Below are 18,783 nucleotides of genomic sequence, written 5' to 3' on the forward strand. Positions count from 1 at the left end.
AGAGAGTCTCGATCCCCACTAGTAAAAAAATGATTTTTAAGGAGAGCACAAACCCTCGGAGAAAGAGCAAATGTTCTCCTAGATACACTTCACCGAGGGCGATAAATGCTCTCGTAACGTCTTGGTGATAAGACTGTCGGTGAAAGAAAAATAAATATATGCGAGAGCATTTGTAACTCTCGGAGATAAGTTATCAACGAGAGCAATGAAAGGCTCTAGGAGAAATGATAAATAATTTCTGTGAGCTTTAGAAAGGCTCTCGGTGAAATTTATTATATATTTAACCTCAAAACAGTATTATCACTCTCTCTACTTTCTTTATTTATATTTATCAAAACATTATCAAATATCTTATTTCTCTCTCTCTATACTTTCTTTATTCCTATTTATCAAGATGGAAGGTAAAATAGAAGAGGAAAGAAAAAATGTACTCTGTAAAATCTAGATGTGTGCACTACACCAAATTTCAGGAATTGAATAATTTCTTTGATCTTAATCAACATAAGAATGTGATATGCTTATGCTGCCGGTTTGTTTTTGCACAAGTATCAAATGAACACAAACTCCATACAAGGTTTTACAATTTGAAATATAAAAAATTCAAATTCAAATTCTAAATATGAATTAGAAGATGATTGGAACCATACCAAGGATTAAAGAATACTCATTGGACCTTAGAGAAGCAGCTGGGATGCTTAGATTCAAGCTTTAAGGTCTCAAACGGATTAGAAGATGATTGGAAGATGATTGGAACCATACCAAGGATTAAAGAATACTCATTGGACCTTAGAGAAGCAGTTGGGATGCTTAGATTCAAGCTTTAAGGTCTCAAACGGATTTTCGAAAAATCAATAAGCTTTGAGCTTCAATGGAGATTTTCTGAAATCTTCCAATTTGAAGGTGGAGATTGGATTCTCTACCTTCAGAATTACTTAGGGAAATTATTTATAACATTCCTAAGTCGGTTGAAGCCTCAAGTGGGTTGAATAAACCAAAAACCATTAATGGTGTTTTGGTTGTTCTTTAGTCAACTAGCCGGAGTATGCAATGAAGAGGCTTACCTTCGTAGGGGGAATGATCACCATCATAGGGTGATCAATTTGGGCTTTGAATCGACCAAAATGGTGGACTAACGGAGGAGTTCCATGTTGACTTGAAGATCGAAGGCGGTCGTTCATATCCTTCTGGTGTCGCGTTGGAGAAGATGATCACAGAAGGAAATGACGTCGTTTCGAGGCTAGGGTGCGTTCCGTCTTGACTCTATGTGTTAGGATCGGTGTTGAAAACAGAGACTAGGGTATGTCTATTATGAACAACTTATACACTTCAATTCGATTTTAACTCTGTTAGATGTTAAGATCTGTTTGTATTCTTCACAAACTCTTGAACAAGTTCAAGTGCGAAACCGTTTGTTGGATTTAAAACTTCAGATGAATAAATGTCAATAGCAGAAATTAGAGAACACAGGGAGTTTTATGGATATTCGAAGATAAAACTCAAACGTCACCCCTTCTTCCTCAACAGGAAGGATATTCACTTGAAGACGTTGATTTGTATAAAACACACTACACAAACCAGTCAGAAAGCACACATGATTTAACAACTACTTGCTTCTGAACTTCTAACTAACTCTCTGTTCAACTTACAACATTGAGATTTCACACAGAAAGAACAATATATTAATTGTAATCCCATAGTGTGTAATTTTGTGCTTGAGTTTGAGAGATTGGATAATTAAAGAGAGGGAGCTTAAGCAGTAGTATATGTGAAACAAAGCTTGTGGGTTAAGCAAGGACTCATTCAGTTAACCATTTTTTTTTTGTCCTTGAGCTTCTATTTATACTTGAAGAGCACCAACGGTCGAAACTTCTTTGACGACACGTGACCTCCCTTTGTTGGATGACCGCCAATAGTACAAAGGTACATTAGACCGAGCATTGAGATCGTGGCCGTACTAGACAGGTAGTGCACCGAATATACTCTAATATTGTCTTGTACTAGAGAGATATAACGCGGGCAATTTGAATATAGGAGTACGTGGTAGTTGTTCATTCGTTGTTGGAGCTGAGTGTCATACTGTTAAAAATGGTAACTGCAGATGAGCTGAGTTACGTAGTTAGATGCTCCTTCGGACGTCTAAAGGAGTTAGACCGCGTCTAACTGCGTTTTTCTTTATACCGCGTCTAACTGCGCTTCCTTTCAGTCCGTGTCTAAAGGAGTTAGACCGCGTCTAACTGCGCTTCCTTTCAGACCGTGTCTAAAGGAGTTAGACCGCATCTAACTGCGCTTCCCTTTAGACCGCGTCTAACTGCGCTTTCCTTTAGACCGCGTCTAAAGGAGTTATATCACGTCTAACTGCGTTTTCCTTTAGACCACGTCTAAAGGAGTTAGACCACGTCTAACTGTGCTTCTCCTTTTAGACCACATCTAAAAGAGTTAGACTACGTCTGTATAGGCAGTCTTCATTAGATCCGTACCTGCACAATGGAAAATAACCTAACTTAGTTTTGTTCAAATCATATAATCAAAATTATGTTATGCATATTCTTTTACGTTAATTAATTATTTTCTTTCTTAATTAATTTTCTTTTTTTTTTTGTTTAATTTAACTCAACACTATGGCGTTTGAGCGGTTCGTTAGCGTTCCAGCTAATGTTTGTTTAATGATCTGCTACAACCCGGACGCTCGTCTCCTCGACTACAATGGGCTACGTGGAGCATTCCTAGGCGCTAGATGAAAATCCAGCGCTGATCTGATGGTCCTGGCATGCGATGTAACCAATTTTTCTGGTTTCGGCCACACAGGATTACTAATATATATTTTTATTAAATCCTTAAGGGTTTATTTGAAATTGATTTTTCTTTCGCCCTTTTGTTTTTAATTTTGATCTTTTCAAATACAAAAATATTAAAATAAATATGGAAAATATTTTACCAATTTATTTTTTATTTTTATATTTGTAGAGTTTAAATAAATAATTTTTTCTAGATGAATGGATACAATAATTCATTCAAAATTATTTATTTTTTCCCTTAATTTTTCAAAAATTATTTTTAGATAGATGAGTACAACATTTATCTCAAATAATTTTATTTTTATTATTTTGACCATTTACTTTAATTAATTATGCTATAATTATTACACTAATTAACCTAATTAATTGTTTTAATTGGTTTTTGGCCATGAGGTTAATTATTTTGACTTTATTTATTCAAAAATAAGTTAAAATAATAATTTTAATATTATAACTGGGATGTAGATTTTTAGTGCTTACAAAACTCATCCCAAATTGTTTTTCAAGTCCACCCCAACTCGAATTCCTTGATCCGTCTCTACCCAAACCCCTATATATATATATATATATATGTATATATATATATAATATAATATAATATAATATACGACATGCAAGTGCAGGGCTGGGCTTAAGCCCACTATAGCCCTTGAGTGGATTCGTCTACACATGTATAGAATACAAAGAGTTTGAAGAAGATTTACGACATTTTAAGTATAAAGACTTTGTTGTAATGGGAATACGGGAGACGACGTAAGCAATAAAGAAGACACATATTTTAACGTGGTTCACCAAGATAAAATTTGGCTACATCCACTAGAAAAGAAAATAAGAAGAAAATATTATTAAGGAGAACAAAATAGAGATTACATCATGATAGTATAGAGTTATAATACAAGTTTATCTAATACTTAGTTCCCAAAACCCGAACTGATACAGAACTGGGAATGGAAATGATGTTCTGAAGACAAAAACTTCATATTTCTAAAGTGTCTAACTATTCCTTTAAATAAGCTTTAACTAAGTCAACACTAATATTTTAACAATGAATCTCGAAAATATTATTACAATAATTTCCTAGTTATACTAGCATAACAAAATATTTGATTTTTTTGTGATAATCTTATTTCCTTAAATCAATATTATACATCAAGAAGATATATTTTCCTTTATTCAATATTTTCTTTCCTTAAATCATCAATTCAAGACAATTCAATAAATCTCCACCTTTATTTAAATTCTCCCAAATGCCCCAAATACATTAATCAATGCCCATATATTCTATCTCATTTTTCTGATCTATAGTTTCCCTAAGATAACTTAACATATGCATTCCTTAATGTTGGATGACCCATATGCAATTGTCAATGTCGGATGACCCAGATGCATTTGTCGGTGCCAAAATGACCCAAATGCACTCGTCGGTGTCGGATGACCTAGACGCACTCACTGACGTCGGATGCCCCAAATGCACTTGTCGGTGTCGAATGACCCATATGCACTCGTGAGTGTCGAATGCCTAGATGCACTAGCCAATTCCAGATGGCCTAGATTCACCCGTCGATGTTAGATGACCCAGATGCATTCATCAATGAATGAGGTGGCCCATATGCATTAGTCAATGCTAAAGATGACCTAAACACATTAGTCAATGCTAAAAATGACCCAAATGCATTAGTCAATACCAAAGGTGGCTCAAACGCATTAGTCAATGTTAGAGGTTGCCCAAACGCATTAGTCAATGCCAGATGTGGCCCATATGCATGTTGAGTTATGGAGCCTACACTTATAATAAACTCTACATTGTTAATTAGAGTTTATTGGGTTTTCTTTTTTTTGGTTTTGGGCTTGGGCCTGACCAAAGTTATTTAGGTTTATTACCTGAATGTTTACCCTATAAATATGTGATTATTAAGGTTTACATTGTATAGACAGAATTCTAGAGAGATAAAGTGTAAGGCAAAAACTCTAGATTCCTTCTTCTTCTTCATAGTGAAATCTAGTGGTGGCTGAAGTGGGTGTAGCTCAATTTGAGTGAACCACTATAAATCTGTGTGTTTTTGTGTTCTTCTTTCTTGTGTTTTTTACAAATTGTTTCAAGCTAGTCGAATTTGGGAGATACAAATCCTAACAACTGGTATCAGAGCAGCTGGTCTAGATCTGAGCATTGGAAATAATGGCAAGTGAGAACAGTATAGGACATGGGATTGGAAGATTTGATGGGACAGATTATGCCTTCTGGAGAATGCAGATTGAAGATTATCTCTATGGAAAGAAGCTTCATGTTCCTTTGAGTGAGAAACCAGAGAAGATGGATGAAGCTGAATGGAAACTCCTTGATAGACCGGTTTTTGGAGTTGTCCGATTGACGCTAGCCAAGACAGTTGCTCACAATGTAGCAAAGGAGAAGACCACCATGGGTCTGATGAAAGCTCTTTCTGATATGTATGAGAAACCATCTGCTAACAACAAGGTACACTTAATGAAAAAACTATTTTACTTAAGAATGGTTGATGGTACTTCTGTCACTACTCATTTGATTGAATTCAATACTATTGTGAATCAATTGCTATCTGTTGAGATTGATTTTGGGGATGAAGTTAGTGCCCTGATTTTGTTAGCATCTCTACCAAATAGTTGGGAACCTATGAGGGCAACAATTAGTAATTCAGTTGGAAATGCTAAACTGAAATTTGTTGAAGTTATAGATCGTATTCTTGCTGAAGAGGTTCGTAAAATTGATTCTGGTGAAACATTCAAAGGTTCTGCTCTGAATGTGGAAAACAGGGGTGGAGGTAATGATAGAAATTTCAACCGAGGTAAGAGCAGATCTATGTCAAGGAGCAGGAGGAGTCAGTCCAAGTTTGGGCGGACATTTGAGTGCTGGAATTGTGGTAAACAGGGTCATTTAAAGAGGCACTGCAAAGCACCGAAAAAAATGGTGATGATAAAAATGATGCAGCCAACGTTGTTTCAGAATCTATCTCTGATGCGTTACTTCTGTCTGTTGATAGCCCGATAGATTCATGGGTTTTAGACTCAGGAGCGTCTTTCCACACCACTGCTCATAAAGAATTAATGGAGAATTATGTGGATGGAAACTGTGGGAAAGTATATCTTACAGATGGTGAGCCAATGAATATTGTTGGCATGGGGGACATCAAATTGAAGATGGCAAATGGTTCTGTTTAGAAGATTAATAAGGTGAGACACATTCCAGGTTTAATGCGCAATTTGATCTCTGTTACACAACTTGATGAAGAAGGTCACAATTTCAGTTGTGGAAATGGTGCATGGAAGGTGACTAAAGGAGCAATTGTTGTTGCTCGAGGTCACAAAACTGGAACGTTATACACGACTTCAACTTGCAGAGAAACAGTTGTTGCTGTAGTTGATGACTCGAAGAACAGTGATTGTGGCATTGCAGGTTGGGCCATATGAGCGAAAAAGGGATGAAAATTCTTTTAAAGAATGGACAGATTCCAGAACTGAAGTTTGTTGAACATCAGTTATGTGAAAATTGCATTCTTGGAAAACAAAAACGAGTGAGTTTCTTAAAAACTGGGAAGGAGCTCAAGAAAGAAAGACTAGAGTTGGTACACACTGATGTGTGGGGACCTGCACATGTTTCTTCTATTGGCGGATCATACTACTATGCGACTTTTATAGATGATTCAACAAGAAAAGTATGGGTTTACTTTATGAAGCACAAGTCTGAAATATTTGCTATTTTCAAGAAGTGGAAGGCTTTGGTTGAAAATGAAACAAATCAGAAAATTAAGTGCTTGAGATCCGACAACGGAGGTGAATATATCAATTCAGATTTCAAAGAGTATTGTGCTGAGAATGTGATCAATATGGTGAAGACTGTTCCCCGAACGCCTCAAGAGAATGGAGTAGCTGAAAGAATGAATCGAACGTTGAAAGAGCGTGCTAGAAGCATGAGATTGCATGCAGGGCTGCCTAAAACCTTCTGGGCAGAAGCTATTAATACTGCTGCCTATTTGATAAACAGGGGACCCTCTGTTCCTCTAAAATTCAGAATTCCTGAAGAAGCTTGGAGCAATAAAAAGGTAAACCTTTCTTATTTGAAAGTGTTTGGTTGTTTATCATATGTTCATATTAATGAATGTGATAGGAGCAAGCTTGATCCAAAGTCTAATAAATGTTTTTTCATTGGTTAATGTGATATCGAGTTTGGTTATCGTTTCTGGGATAATCAAAATCGGAAGATCATTCGTAGCAGAAATGTTATCTTCAATGAACAGGTTCTCTACAAAGATTGTGTTGGGAAGACATCAGATGGTGATTCCAAGTTAGAAGAGACTGGTACAGTCGATTTGAGAGAATTTTCAGCTGAATATATACCGGTTGTCGGAGAAGAACAATGTGTTGTTGAAGATGAAATCGTTGAGAACATGGCCTTAGAGGTAAATCAGCAAACACCGGTTATACAGTTGAGAAGATCATCAAGGAATCGAAAATCAGTTGAGTGGTGGTCTCCATCTCTAAACTATATCTTGTTGACAGATAGAGGTGAACCTGAATGCTATGAGGAAGCAATACAATCTGATGAATCGGTTAAGTGGGAGTCTACGATGAAAGATGAGATGGACTCTTTGATGATAAATCAGACTTGGGAGCAATACAATCTGATGAATCACTGAGTTACCAAAGGGAAAGAAAGCACTTCACAACAAATGGATCTTCAGGATTAAAGAAGAACATGATAAAACCATGAGGTACAAGGCAAGGTTGGTTGTGAAAGGATTTCAACAAAAAGAAGGTATCGACTATAATGAAATCTTCTCTCCAGTAGTTAAATTGATGACAATTAGAACTATTTTGAGTTTGGTTATGAAAGAATACCTTCATCTTCAACAAATGGATGTCAAAACTGCTTTTCTTCATGGTGATCTAGATGAATAAATTTATATGCGACAACCAGAAGGATTTGAAATCAAAGGAAAAGATGAGCTTGTGTGTAAGCTTCAGAAGAGTCTGTATGGTTTGAAACAGGCTCCAAGGCAATGGTACAAGAAGTTCGATAACTTCATGAAAAGTAACAATTTTTTGAGGTGTGAAGCTGATCATTGCTGCTATATCAAGAGGTTTGATAAATCGTACATTATTCTTCTTCTCTACGTTGATGACATGTTGATTGCTGGAGCAAGCTTGTATGAGATTAACAAGCTCAAGAAAGAGTTGTCTGAAAAGTTTGCAATGAAGGATTTGGGTGCTGCTAAACAAATCATTGGGATGAGAATTTTCAGGGATGAAAAAGTTCTCAAGCTTTCACAAGAAGAATATGTGAAGAAAGTTCTTAGTAGGTTTAACTTGTATGATGCAAAACCAGTTACTACCCCTTAGCTAGTCACTTCAGACTATCTAAAGATCAGTCGCCTTCAACAGATGAGGAGAAAAATTACATGGCCACTATTTCGTATGCCTCTACCATTGGTTGTATTATGTATGCGATGGTTTGTACAAGACTAGACATAGCACATGCAATGAGAGTTGTTAGCAGATTTATGAGCAACCCGAGTAGACAATATTGGGAAGCAGTAAAGTGGATACTACGATACTTAAGAGGAAGTACGGGTCTCGTTTTGTGTTTTCGAAAGTCTAATATGGGTTTGGAAGGATATGTTGATGCTGACAATGGTGGTGATGTTGATAGTAGGAAGAGCACAACATGGTACATTTATACTCTGGGAGGTACTGCAATCAGTTGAGTTTCAAAATTGCAGAATATTGTTGCTCTTTCTAGTTGTGAGGTAGAGTATGTTGCTGTGACAGAGGCTGCTAAGGAGATGATGTGGTTATAACCCTTTTTGCGAGAATTGGGTCAAGACTACGAGGGAAGTGTGTTGTGATGCGACAGTCAGACTGCCATTCATTTGGAAAAGAATCATGTTTATCATGGAAGGACGAAGCATATACAGGTTCGTTATCATTTCATCCGGCCAGCTTTAGAAGATGGAGTATTAGCTCTTGAGAAGATTCCAGGGAGTGAGAATCCAGCTGATATGTTGACGAAAGCTGTGACAAATGAGAAACTGAAGTTGTGTGCAACTTCAGTTGGTCTTCTTCGTTAAGACACCGAATGGAAAGCCACTACCGATTGAAAGATGATGAAGTGAGTCTCCAAGTGGGAGATTGTTGAGTTATGAAGCCTACACTTATAATAAACTCTACATTGTTAATTAGAGTTTATTGGGTTTTCTTTTTTTGGTTTTGGGCTTGGGCCTGACCAAAGTTATTTAGGTTTATTACCTGAATGTTTACCCTATAAATATGTGATTATTAAGGGTTTACATTGTGTAGACAAAATTTTAGAGAGATAAAGTGTGAGGCAAAAACTCGGTATTCCTTCTTCTTCTTCATAGTAAAATCTGGTGGTGGCTGAAGTGGATGTAGCTCAATTTGAGTGAACCACTATAAATCTTTGTGTTCTTGTGTTCTTCTTTCTTGTGTTTTTTACAGATTGTTTCAAGCTGGTCGGATTTGGGAGATACAAATCCTAACAATGCATTAGTCAATGCCAAAGATGACCTAGAGGCATTACTCAATGCTAGAAGTGACTTAGACACATTAGTCAATGTCAAAGGTGGCTCAGATGCATTAATTAATGCCAAAGATGGTCCAGATACATTCACCAACGTCAGATGTGGCCTAGATGCATTAATCAATGTGAGAGGTGACCTAGATTCATTATTCAATACCAGAGATGGTCTAGATACATTAGTCAATACTAGAGGTGGCCTTGATACATTAATCAATGCCAGATGTTTCCTAGATAGATCTATTGTCTCTTTTATAACTTAACAATTTCTTTGTTAATCCAAATATTCAAGTCTGCTCAAAAGACTTAAAGATCCGAAAGTCCCTCGAGCAAATAATTTCCTAAATCATTCCCATGTTTTTCATATTCTAAATCATCATAGAGATAGAGCAATTAGAAGTTCAAGTTCTTTATAAGAAATTCAAAACAACTTATTTTCCTCCCCAATTAGTACATCAACAACTTATCTTAAAATTTTGCTAAATAAGTAATTCATTATTTTAGTAGCTAATACTCATCTAATGGACATGCAAAAGACTGAAACTCAATCTAGAGATATTGATGTTGTTAGCGACAATTACATCGGGGCGGGTTTGCAGTTATAGTTGTAATCCAATCTTTCCTCTAATTACCGATGATTAAAGTCAGTCTGTGGAGCATCTTGAGGACTGATTGGTTTTCGACGGTGGATTGATCCCTGTAACGCTATCTGTCTACTTGGCTCTTGTTGTAGGCCGACACTTGGGCGTATTTTTTCTCCACGTTTTTTTGGGACTTTATTTAGGACCGTGTTAATAATATTTTGTTCTCTTTATTTGGATCCCTCCAACAAATCTCATTTATCGCGGGATTAGACTGTTCATTAACATCGACTTATCTGTCAGTCACGTCGTGTCAGTCACGTCGGGTCTGCCGCTTAGTTGAAAGCTATGAAACAAATTTAAGGTAGTTAAAACTCGGGGTATGAACTTTTATTTTATTTTATATTATACTAAGTTTTTTTTAAAAGTAATAATTTAATTATTATTTTTGTTTATCATTATTTATTTATTTTTAACATAATAAAATATTTTATGATAAAAATCTAAAATGTTGAATGATATTTCAAACTATTTATTTAATAAACATTTAAAATATCACAATAAAAGATATATATATATATATAATTAATAAAATATAACATAATATATATATATATATTTATTTATAAAATATCAAAACAAAATAAATTAATTTGTTTTAAATCATTTCTAAATATTTTTTATGTCATCTTAATGATTGTTAACCTTGTTGATGATTTTTTTCTTTTTTAAAATATCAAATAATTAGCTTACTTTAACTTTAGCTTGGTGTGCAAGTTAATTTGATACTAGAAATGGTCATATAAAAATCTCATTTAGTTTAAGGGTGAAATTCAAAACCAAATACTATTTATAAATTTAAAACTAATATATGAATTCTTTAAATTTAATGAACTATTTATAAATTTATTTTTGTCTATTTTAAAAAACAAGTAGACCATTGACTTGATAATATACTATAGCTTTCTCTCTTCTTTATCAGTCTTCCCATCAGTCTTCTCCAGTCTTCTCCATTGAAGCTTCACCAAATGGTAATGGAATATTTTCAGATCTAAAGGCCAAATGTCTACTAATCAACACGCCCATGTCATTTGGGACAAAGCAAAGAACGGATTAGAAAACTGGAAGCAACTATACGAGAAATGGGATCTTCGTTTTTTCATCATCATCAGTCTCTTTTTCCAGTTCTTTCTCATCGTCGCCGCCCCTCTACGACGGCGCTCAGCCAACCCTTACCTCGTATTCTTTATTTGGATCTTCTATCTCCTCGCCGACTATGTCGCCAATTACTCCCTCGGTCTTATTGCCAAGAGTCAAGTCCGGCGAGTTGATCCCACCGGACCTTTCCAAAACCCGGATCTCCTCGCGTTCTGGGCACCCTTTCTCCTCGTACACCTCGGAGGCCCCGACACCATTACTGCTTACGCTCTTCAGGATAACGAGCTCTGGCTCCGTCATCTGTTCAGTCTCCTTTTTCAAACAGGAATCGCCGCGTACGTTTTCATCCTCACTCTCGCAGCTAAAAACCGTCTATGGACTCCAACTCTACTAATGTTCCTCGCCGGATTCATAAAATACTCTGAACGCACGCAATCGCTTTACCTCGCTAGCGTCAGGCGTTTTCGTGAATCTTTGTTAACCGAGCCCGACCCTGGTCCGAATTACGCGAAACTCATGGATGAATACCACTCGAAGATGCAAGCTAACCTCCCCACTAAGATTGAGATGATTCCGGAGCCTCGTAAGGAAATTCATGTGAAAGTGGAAAAGGATCAACCTTTAGACGATCTTCAGATCGTCAGAAAGGCTAATGAGTTATTCATGACTTTCAAAGGGCTAATTGCAGATCTAATCTTCAGTTTTCGTGAGCGAAACCAGAGCCAAACCTACTTCCTTAACAGGACAGCCAGAGAAGCATTCACCATTGTTGAGGTAGAACTCAATCTGTTCTTTGATATTCTTTACACTAAAGCTGTCGTGATTCAACGCCCTACAGGGTACATTGTTCGTTTAGTCTCGTTTATTTCGATTGTAGCTTCCCTCTTGTTATTCTACTTCGAGTCCAAATTGAGTTTTCATTCTTTCGATGTTGGAGTGACCTACTTACTCCTAGGAGGTGGCATTTTTCTAGATGTTCTATCGTTCTTCATGCTGATTTTCTCTGATTGGACTGCGGTTGCTGTTACAAAAGCAGACAGACCCAATTGGTTCATGAAATGGATTAGGAAACTTCTCTTTGTCAATAGAAAGAGATGGCCAAACGATCTTGATGATTCACCTAACTGGTTTAATCGCTTTAAGGATGTCATGTTCCATAGAAGATGGTCTCAAACGATCCCTCAATATAACCTAATATACTATTGTTTAAACCAACGTTCAACGATTAAGGCCACATTCATCAGCCTTGTGGGACTAACCAACATTCTCGACGGGATAAAATACGTGAGAACGAAGCGATTCAACGCAAAATTGAGAGACTTCATCTTCCACTCGCTTAAAGAGAAATCCATCATGGCTGACGATCTCGAGACCTCCAAAGAAATATACTCGTCAAGAGGCGATTGGGCGCTCCGACTTAAGGATAAAAGTGAGCTTCTTAGTTTCATCAACAACGTGGACTACGATGAGAGTGTGGTGACGTGGCATATAGCGACGGATCTCTGCTATTATACCGAGAAAGATAAGAACGACGTTGAAAATCGCGAGAGATGTAAGTTGTTGTCGAATTACATGTTGTATCTCCTCATTAGGCAACCTTCGTTACTTTCTGCCTTGGCTGGTATCGGGGAAATAAGGTATAGAGATACGTGTGCGGAGGCGTTGAAATTCTTCGAAGGAAGAAAGTTGGACAAGAAGAAAGAGGAGAAGAAGAGTATAATAATGGTGGCGATTTTGTGGATGGGAAATATGGTTTTAGGTTTAATAAGAAAAATTTATGGTTGTTGTTGTTGTTGGGTAGAGAAGAATGAAGCCGACGACTCTCCTCCAAACCCGTATCATATAAAGGCGTGTGAAAGCATTCTTGCGGTGTATACGGAGGTTAAGCCTGTGACGGTTAAAGGTGATAGGAGTAAATCGGTTTTGTTTGATGCTTGTATATTGGCGAAGAAATTAAAGGAATCAGAAGATGATAAATGGAAAGTAATGAGCCAAGTTTGGGTGGAATTGTTGTCTTATGCTGCTTGTAATTGTAGGGCTTATACACATGCTGCTCAATTGAGTAAAGGTGGACACTTGATCACTTTGGTTTGGCTTTTGATGACTCATTTGGGTTTGGGGGATCAGTTTCAAATAAGTGAAGGTCATGCAAGGGCTAAACTCATTGTGGGTAAGTAAGTAGTAGTTTGAATTCATTTGTTGTCTTACTATGTTTGTTTGTTTGTTTGTCTTATGTACTTTATGTGTTCTAGTAATGTTGTGTTCTTGCATTTAGGTAAGCATGTTATTGATTATTAGTTGTATAATGTACATGACTTTGCTGCTTCTCATTTACTTATTATTCTTCTCATAATGTTTATGCTTCTAAAGAAAATGACAAAAGTTGAAATTGTCAAAATTATTGCCTCTTATTTTATCTAATATATAAAGAGATGTGGTTGAATGATACCAACTTATTCACACTTATTTTATAGTATTGAGGGTGCTTGGTGGGAGGTCTTGGAATGGCAAATGAAATTAGGTAGCTTGGTTTATGAGTGTGATTTCATAAGAATAGTTTGATTACTCCATACTCATTTCTCTATTTTAATTATAATTATATTATATATATATATATATATATATATATATATATATATATATATATTATCCATTCTTTTTATAATTAAAATAATAATAATTTTAATTTATTTATTAAGAAAAATTATTACAATTATTTAATGAAATTAGAGTTTCTTATCTAATCATGTACAAATGTTACATTTGTAGGACTTTGAAATTAGAGGTATTGAAATTCTTCAAAAGAAAGAAAGTTGGTGTATGAAAGACAAAAGAAGAAAAGTAAAATTAAAGTAGCAATTTTGTGGATTATTAAATAATTTCATATTTAGAACTTAAATTTAGGCTACTTTGGCAGATTGGAATGACTTTCAAATACCGTGTCAAATTACTAAATAACACAACTTTCAAGTTCAATTCAAATCTTAGTTCAAGTAATGGATATTCTGAAAACATTGCATGTTTTTATCTATACATTTCAAGCTATCGCACCGTCATTTATTTTCTTAGTTTGTACTTTGTTTCTAATATCCAACTTCATTTGATGCTGTTTTATTAAAATAAAGAAAAAGGAAAAAAATCATTTGGGTTCTGGAATAAAATTTTCATACATTAGCAAGGTATTTGCTGACCTAACCATGTTTGATTACTATGTCATACATTATTGAAAATCAATATAGGAAGAATATTGTTGTTGTGTTCTCTTGTTTTTAGGTTAAGCAAAACAAAAATTTGGTGTTCTAATTTATTTATTTATGTGTATCTCCAAGGTCATAAATTGGTAATATAAAATCGAATAGTATACTCAATCTCTGATGGAAATTTATTTTTTAATAACAAAATGTTATTTCTCCATCTTTATTTTTCATCTTCAGTACTCTTTGATTTCTTCAACATTCTATCTAATTTATAGTCGAATATGTTATGTTTTTTTATCTTCGGGTAATGGAGTACCATCGAAGATTGAGTATCCAACGAATCAAGAATGAAGATAAAAATATAGATACCTATCGGGGTCGGATAGTAAATTGACGAGTTCAAATATGAGTAATTCACTACCCGACATGTAGTAGGATATCCATTGACATTCCGGAAGAATGTAATTTACAATTCATGTTTCTTATACAAATAACTTAACTTAACATCCACCAGTTCCCTTGAATCATGGGGGAGAAATAACTAGTAAAAAAAATAGTACTTTTAACTAAGGATTTACTGTCACTAAATCATACTATTTATCGTCGGTAAAAGGACAACCCCTCGTTTGATCCTTGCCTCCACAAGAAACTCTGGTCTTCCTTTATACTGCAATAGTCACAACAACAAAAAGGGCTCATTAGTCTTTTTTTCCTTTTGAAAGGTAAATAACCTTTCTTGTTAGACCTAAATCATTCAAAACATATATCATCTAAAAAAGTATAATACATACTATTTACTCGAATTGTTATAATTAATCAAAAAGAAAAGAAAACACGAGCAAACAAGTAGGAAAGAACCTTGAACCTGAATTAAAAAATAGAAACAATCTAACCATTAAGCAACACTCTTAGTGAGAATTCCACAAGTATGTGCCGACCTAAAACCCTCATAATTTTTTACCACTATAAAAGGTTTTGTCTTTATATGCGAAAATCATTTTCTCAATTGGGTGATGATACGTTTATGCCTGCCTCTTTAACCGATAAAGAGAAGATAATGAATTAAGATCATTTCAATGAGGGTGTCATATATGATAAAAGCACTCCCTTGATGAACTCTCAATTTGTTATAGTATATCAGGGGCGTAGTTTTTCTTGACTCGCCAATATATACGGGTCTTGACTTTGGGTTTTCAAAATTCGGTTTACATTTATACTTACGAAGCCATATTTATCCACTTTCACTCTAGTTCCCCCGAGTGTGTATCAAACCACTTACACTTGAATAAAACAACTCGTTTGTGAGAAAAGTATTGTAATTCGATTATATCTGTTAAAACTCTGTAATATGACATAGTTTCAGACCCGTTGTACCCTTCAACAACCACCCCACTATTTTGAGTGGTCAAACCTTCGTCGTGTTTTTCTGTACAAAATTTGTATACGTTTACTTTACACCAAACATACATAGACGAGTACATACTTGGACCTTCTCCTAAGATCTTGAGGTCTCTTGATATGTCGTTAAATTCTGCAAATTGAGCGACCTATATATATACCCGAAATGTAGTCGTTAAAATAAATTTAAAGAGTCAGGATATATATGGTTTATAATTTACTCACTCTATGCTTGAAATATGCGGCAAACGTTTCTCCACGTGACTCGTTGTTATTGCAATATTGCATATAATCTCTACAAATAGATTGAATATTAAATATCATACTCTTTATTGCTAATTAATAACAACAACATAGAATCTTACATGTAAAAGGTTCTGCTTCGGGGCATTTTTTCAAAATGTATGAATGAGCTGTCACTCGATCGATATAATCCAAGTTGTATATTTTTTCGTTAGATAGGTCTTCCAACGATGAAAATATTGAAATGCCCGAGATTTCAGTTTGTGCATTTTCTTGCTCTTCTTCCTCCATATACCTGACACATAAACTAATACTCTCATTTACAAGATAGCTCTCGCTTATAGAGGCTTCGGGGTGGTTATTATTCCGCAAATATCTTTTCATTGTACCCATGTAATGTTCAAACGGATACATCCATCGATACTGAACAGGTCCCCCAAGAAAAACCTCAAATGACAAGTGAACCGGTAGATGCATCATGATGTCGAAGATTGACGGCGGAAAAATCATTTCAAATTTGCAAAGTGTCAATGTAATATCCATGTACAATTGTTCGAGGTCCGCTTAAATCAACTCTTTGAAGCACAACAACCGAAATAACCGAGACAAATTTACTAACGCATCATACACATTACCTGAAAGTAATCCACGGGTTGCTAAAGGAATAAGATATTCCAACAAAATGGACAATCATGACTCTTTAATCCTGAAATCTTTTTCTCTTCCAAATTTACACAACCGCCGATATTTGAGCAAAAATCATCAGGTAACTTGAGATCTTTCAAGAATTTACAAAGACGTTTTTTATTATCGGATGTCAAAGTGAAAGGCGCTTCTGGATAATGAACCACTCCTTCATCATTTATAAGATGTAACCATAATTTTATGCCTAAGAGTTGTAAGTTTTTACGGGCTTTAGGACCATCCTTAGTCTTCTCTTCACATTCATTATTATTCCCAACACGCTATCACAAATTTTTTTCTCAATATGCATCACATCTAAATTATGTCTCAATAATAGTGATTTCCAATAAGGCAAACGGAAGAAAATGCTCAATTTGTTCCAATTGTCTCCCCGCGTTTCATGATATATCTTGGTTTTCTTGCTTAGATTCGTACTAAGAATTATGTCTTTTAGGTCTCGTGCTTGCTCGTAACTTTCTTGCTCCGTTAACAATTGAGGGGGCTCTCTATAATCTGTTCGACCATTAAACGACTCTTTATCCCTTCTGTATTTGTGCTTTGGTGGAAGGAAGCGTCTATGACCCATGTAACATTGTTTGGAACCATGAACCAATCGAAGAGATACAGTGTCGTTGTTACAACAGGGACAAACGAATTTACCTTTCGTACTCCAACTTGATAAATTCGCGTAGGCGGGAAAGTCGGTAATTTTTTACTTTCGTAGTAAGAGTTTGGCAATTGAGCGTCAATCGGTAATATGTAGTCTTTAAGCAGACGCAGCAACATATCGAACGAAGAATTTGTCCATTGACATACATTCTTTATGTGAAGTAGTTTCAGTAGTGCTGATGATTTCGTTATTCGAACACCTTCATACAATGGCCGTTTGCAATCATCAAGCAATTTATAAAATTTATGCATATCTTCGATTGTTTCATGGTTGTTCGGGACATCATTAACGTTGGAGAACATATCATTTATAAAATCATGCATATAACGTTCTTCATTGACCTCTTCATTAACTGTATTATTCATCTCCGGTCTCTCATCGTTGAATTCCGGTACGGCATCCTCCGACTGATCATCGTCATCATCATCATCATCGAAGTCATCGACATCTTCATCAATATCGTCGTTAACCACTTGAGTAGTACGTCTCTTTTCTCCATGACAATACTAGTACTCATAATGAACATTTATTCCATAAATGATGAGGTGAGTCTTCACTTTGTCTATTTCTAGAAACGGTGTGTTCAAGCATTTCACGCAAGGACATTTCACTGTTTGTCGGTTTGTACTCCTAACAGCAAACTCGAGGAATTTTTCAACACCTTCCTCGTAATCTGGATGATCTCGACGTAAGGTCATCCAACTTTTATCGGATACTTCCATATTTCTAATAAAATGGAAAACAACCCGTATTATTATTTACATAAATTAGGCTTCCATTTATACATACATCTAACCAAATATCCATTAATCTAACCAATTTTATACACTAATCAAACTTAATCAAACATAAATCAATTTATCAAACCATAAATCTAACCTAAAATCAAATCTAATCCAACACTATTTCAATCATACATAATTCAAACAATTCAATTCATACCCAACATCCAATCTAATCCAAACAATTCAATTCTAACCTAAAAAACAATTTATTCAAACATAAACCAAATCTAACATAAAATCAAATCCAATCCAACACTATTTCAATCATACACAATTCAAACAATTCAATTCATACCTAAAATCCAATCTAATCAAAACAATTCAATTCTAACCTAAAATATAATTCATTCATACATAAATAAAATCTAACCTAATCAAATCTAATTCAACATAATTCAATTCATAACTAAAATCCAATATAATCCTAACAACATAATAATAATAAAAACCTTAAAAACTGGCCTTATTTAGCAGTTGTGGCGGCGACGGTGGAGAGGCGCGGCGACGGTGGAGGAGGCGGCTGAAGGTTGAGGAAGCTCGGTGATCTTGAATAGACGGAGGGTTGGTGCCGATCTGGGTCTTCAGGCGACGGTGGATGAAGGTCCTAATCCAAACTTAATAACAATAAATATAATCAAACTCAATATAACCAAATATGGATCATTTATGGAATATCCAACCTAATCCAACATCTTTCAAACCAGAAT

At 35.4% G+C, this 18,783-nt stretch overlaps 1 protein-coding gene across 1 annotated transcript; it reads left to right on the forward strand.

The window, feature by feature from the left end:
• Nucleotides 1-10,906: 10,906 nt before the first annotated feature.
• On the forward strand, nucleotides 10,907-13,450 carry LOC124918225. Its single transcript, XM_047458428.1, has one exon. It carries the CDS (start codon nucleotides 11,004-11,006, stop codon nucleotides 13,275-13,277), a length of 2,274 nt encoding a protein of 757 aa, XP_047314384.1. The 5' UTR covers nucleotides 10,907-11,003; the 3' UTR covers nucleotides 13,278-13,450.
• Nucleotides 13,451-18,783: the final 5,333 nt, after the last annotated feature.

This window comes from Impatiens glandulifera, unplaced genomic scaffold, assembly GCF_907164915.1.
Source record: "Impatiens glandulifera unplaced genomic scaffold, dImpGla2.1, whole genome shotgun sequence".
Classification (NCBI taxonomy): domain Eukaryota; kingdom Viridiplantae; phylum Streptophyta; class Magnoliopsida; order Ericales; family Balsaminaceae; genus Impatiens; species Impatiens glandulifera.

What these genes read in the sequence shown, in the direction of transcription:
- LOC124918225 (XM_047458428.1), top strand. Translation starts at nt 11,004, where the DNA reads ATGTCTACTAATCAACACGCCCATGTCATTTGGGACAAAGCAAAGAAC.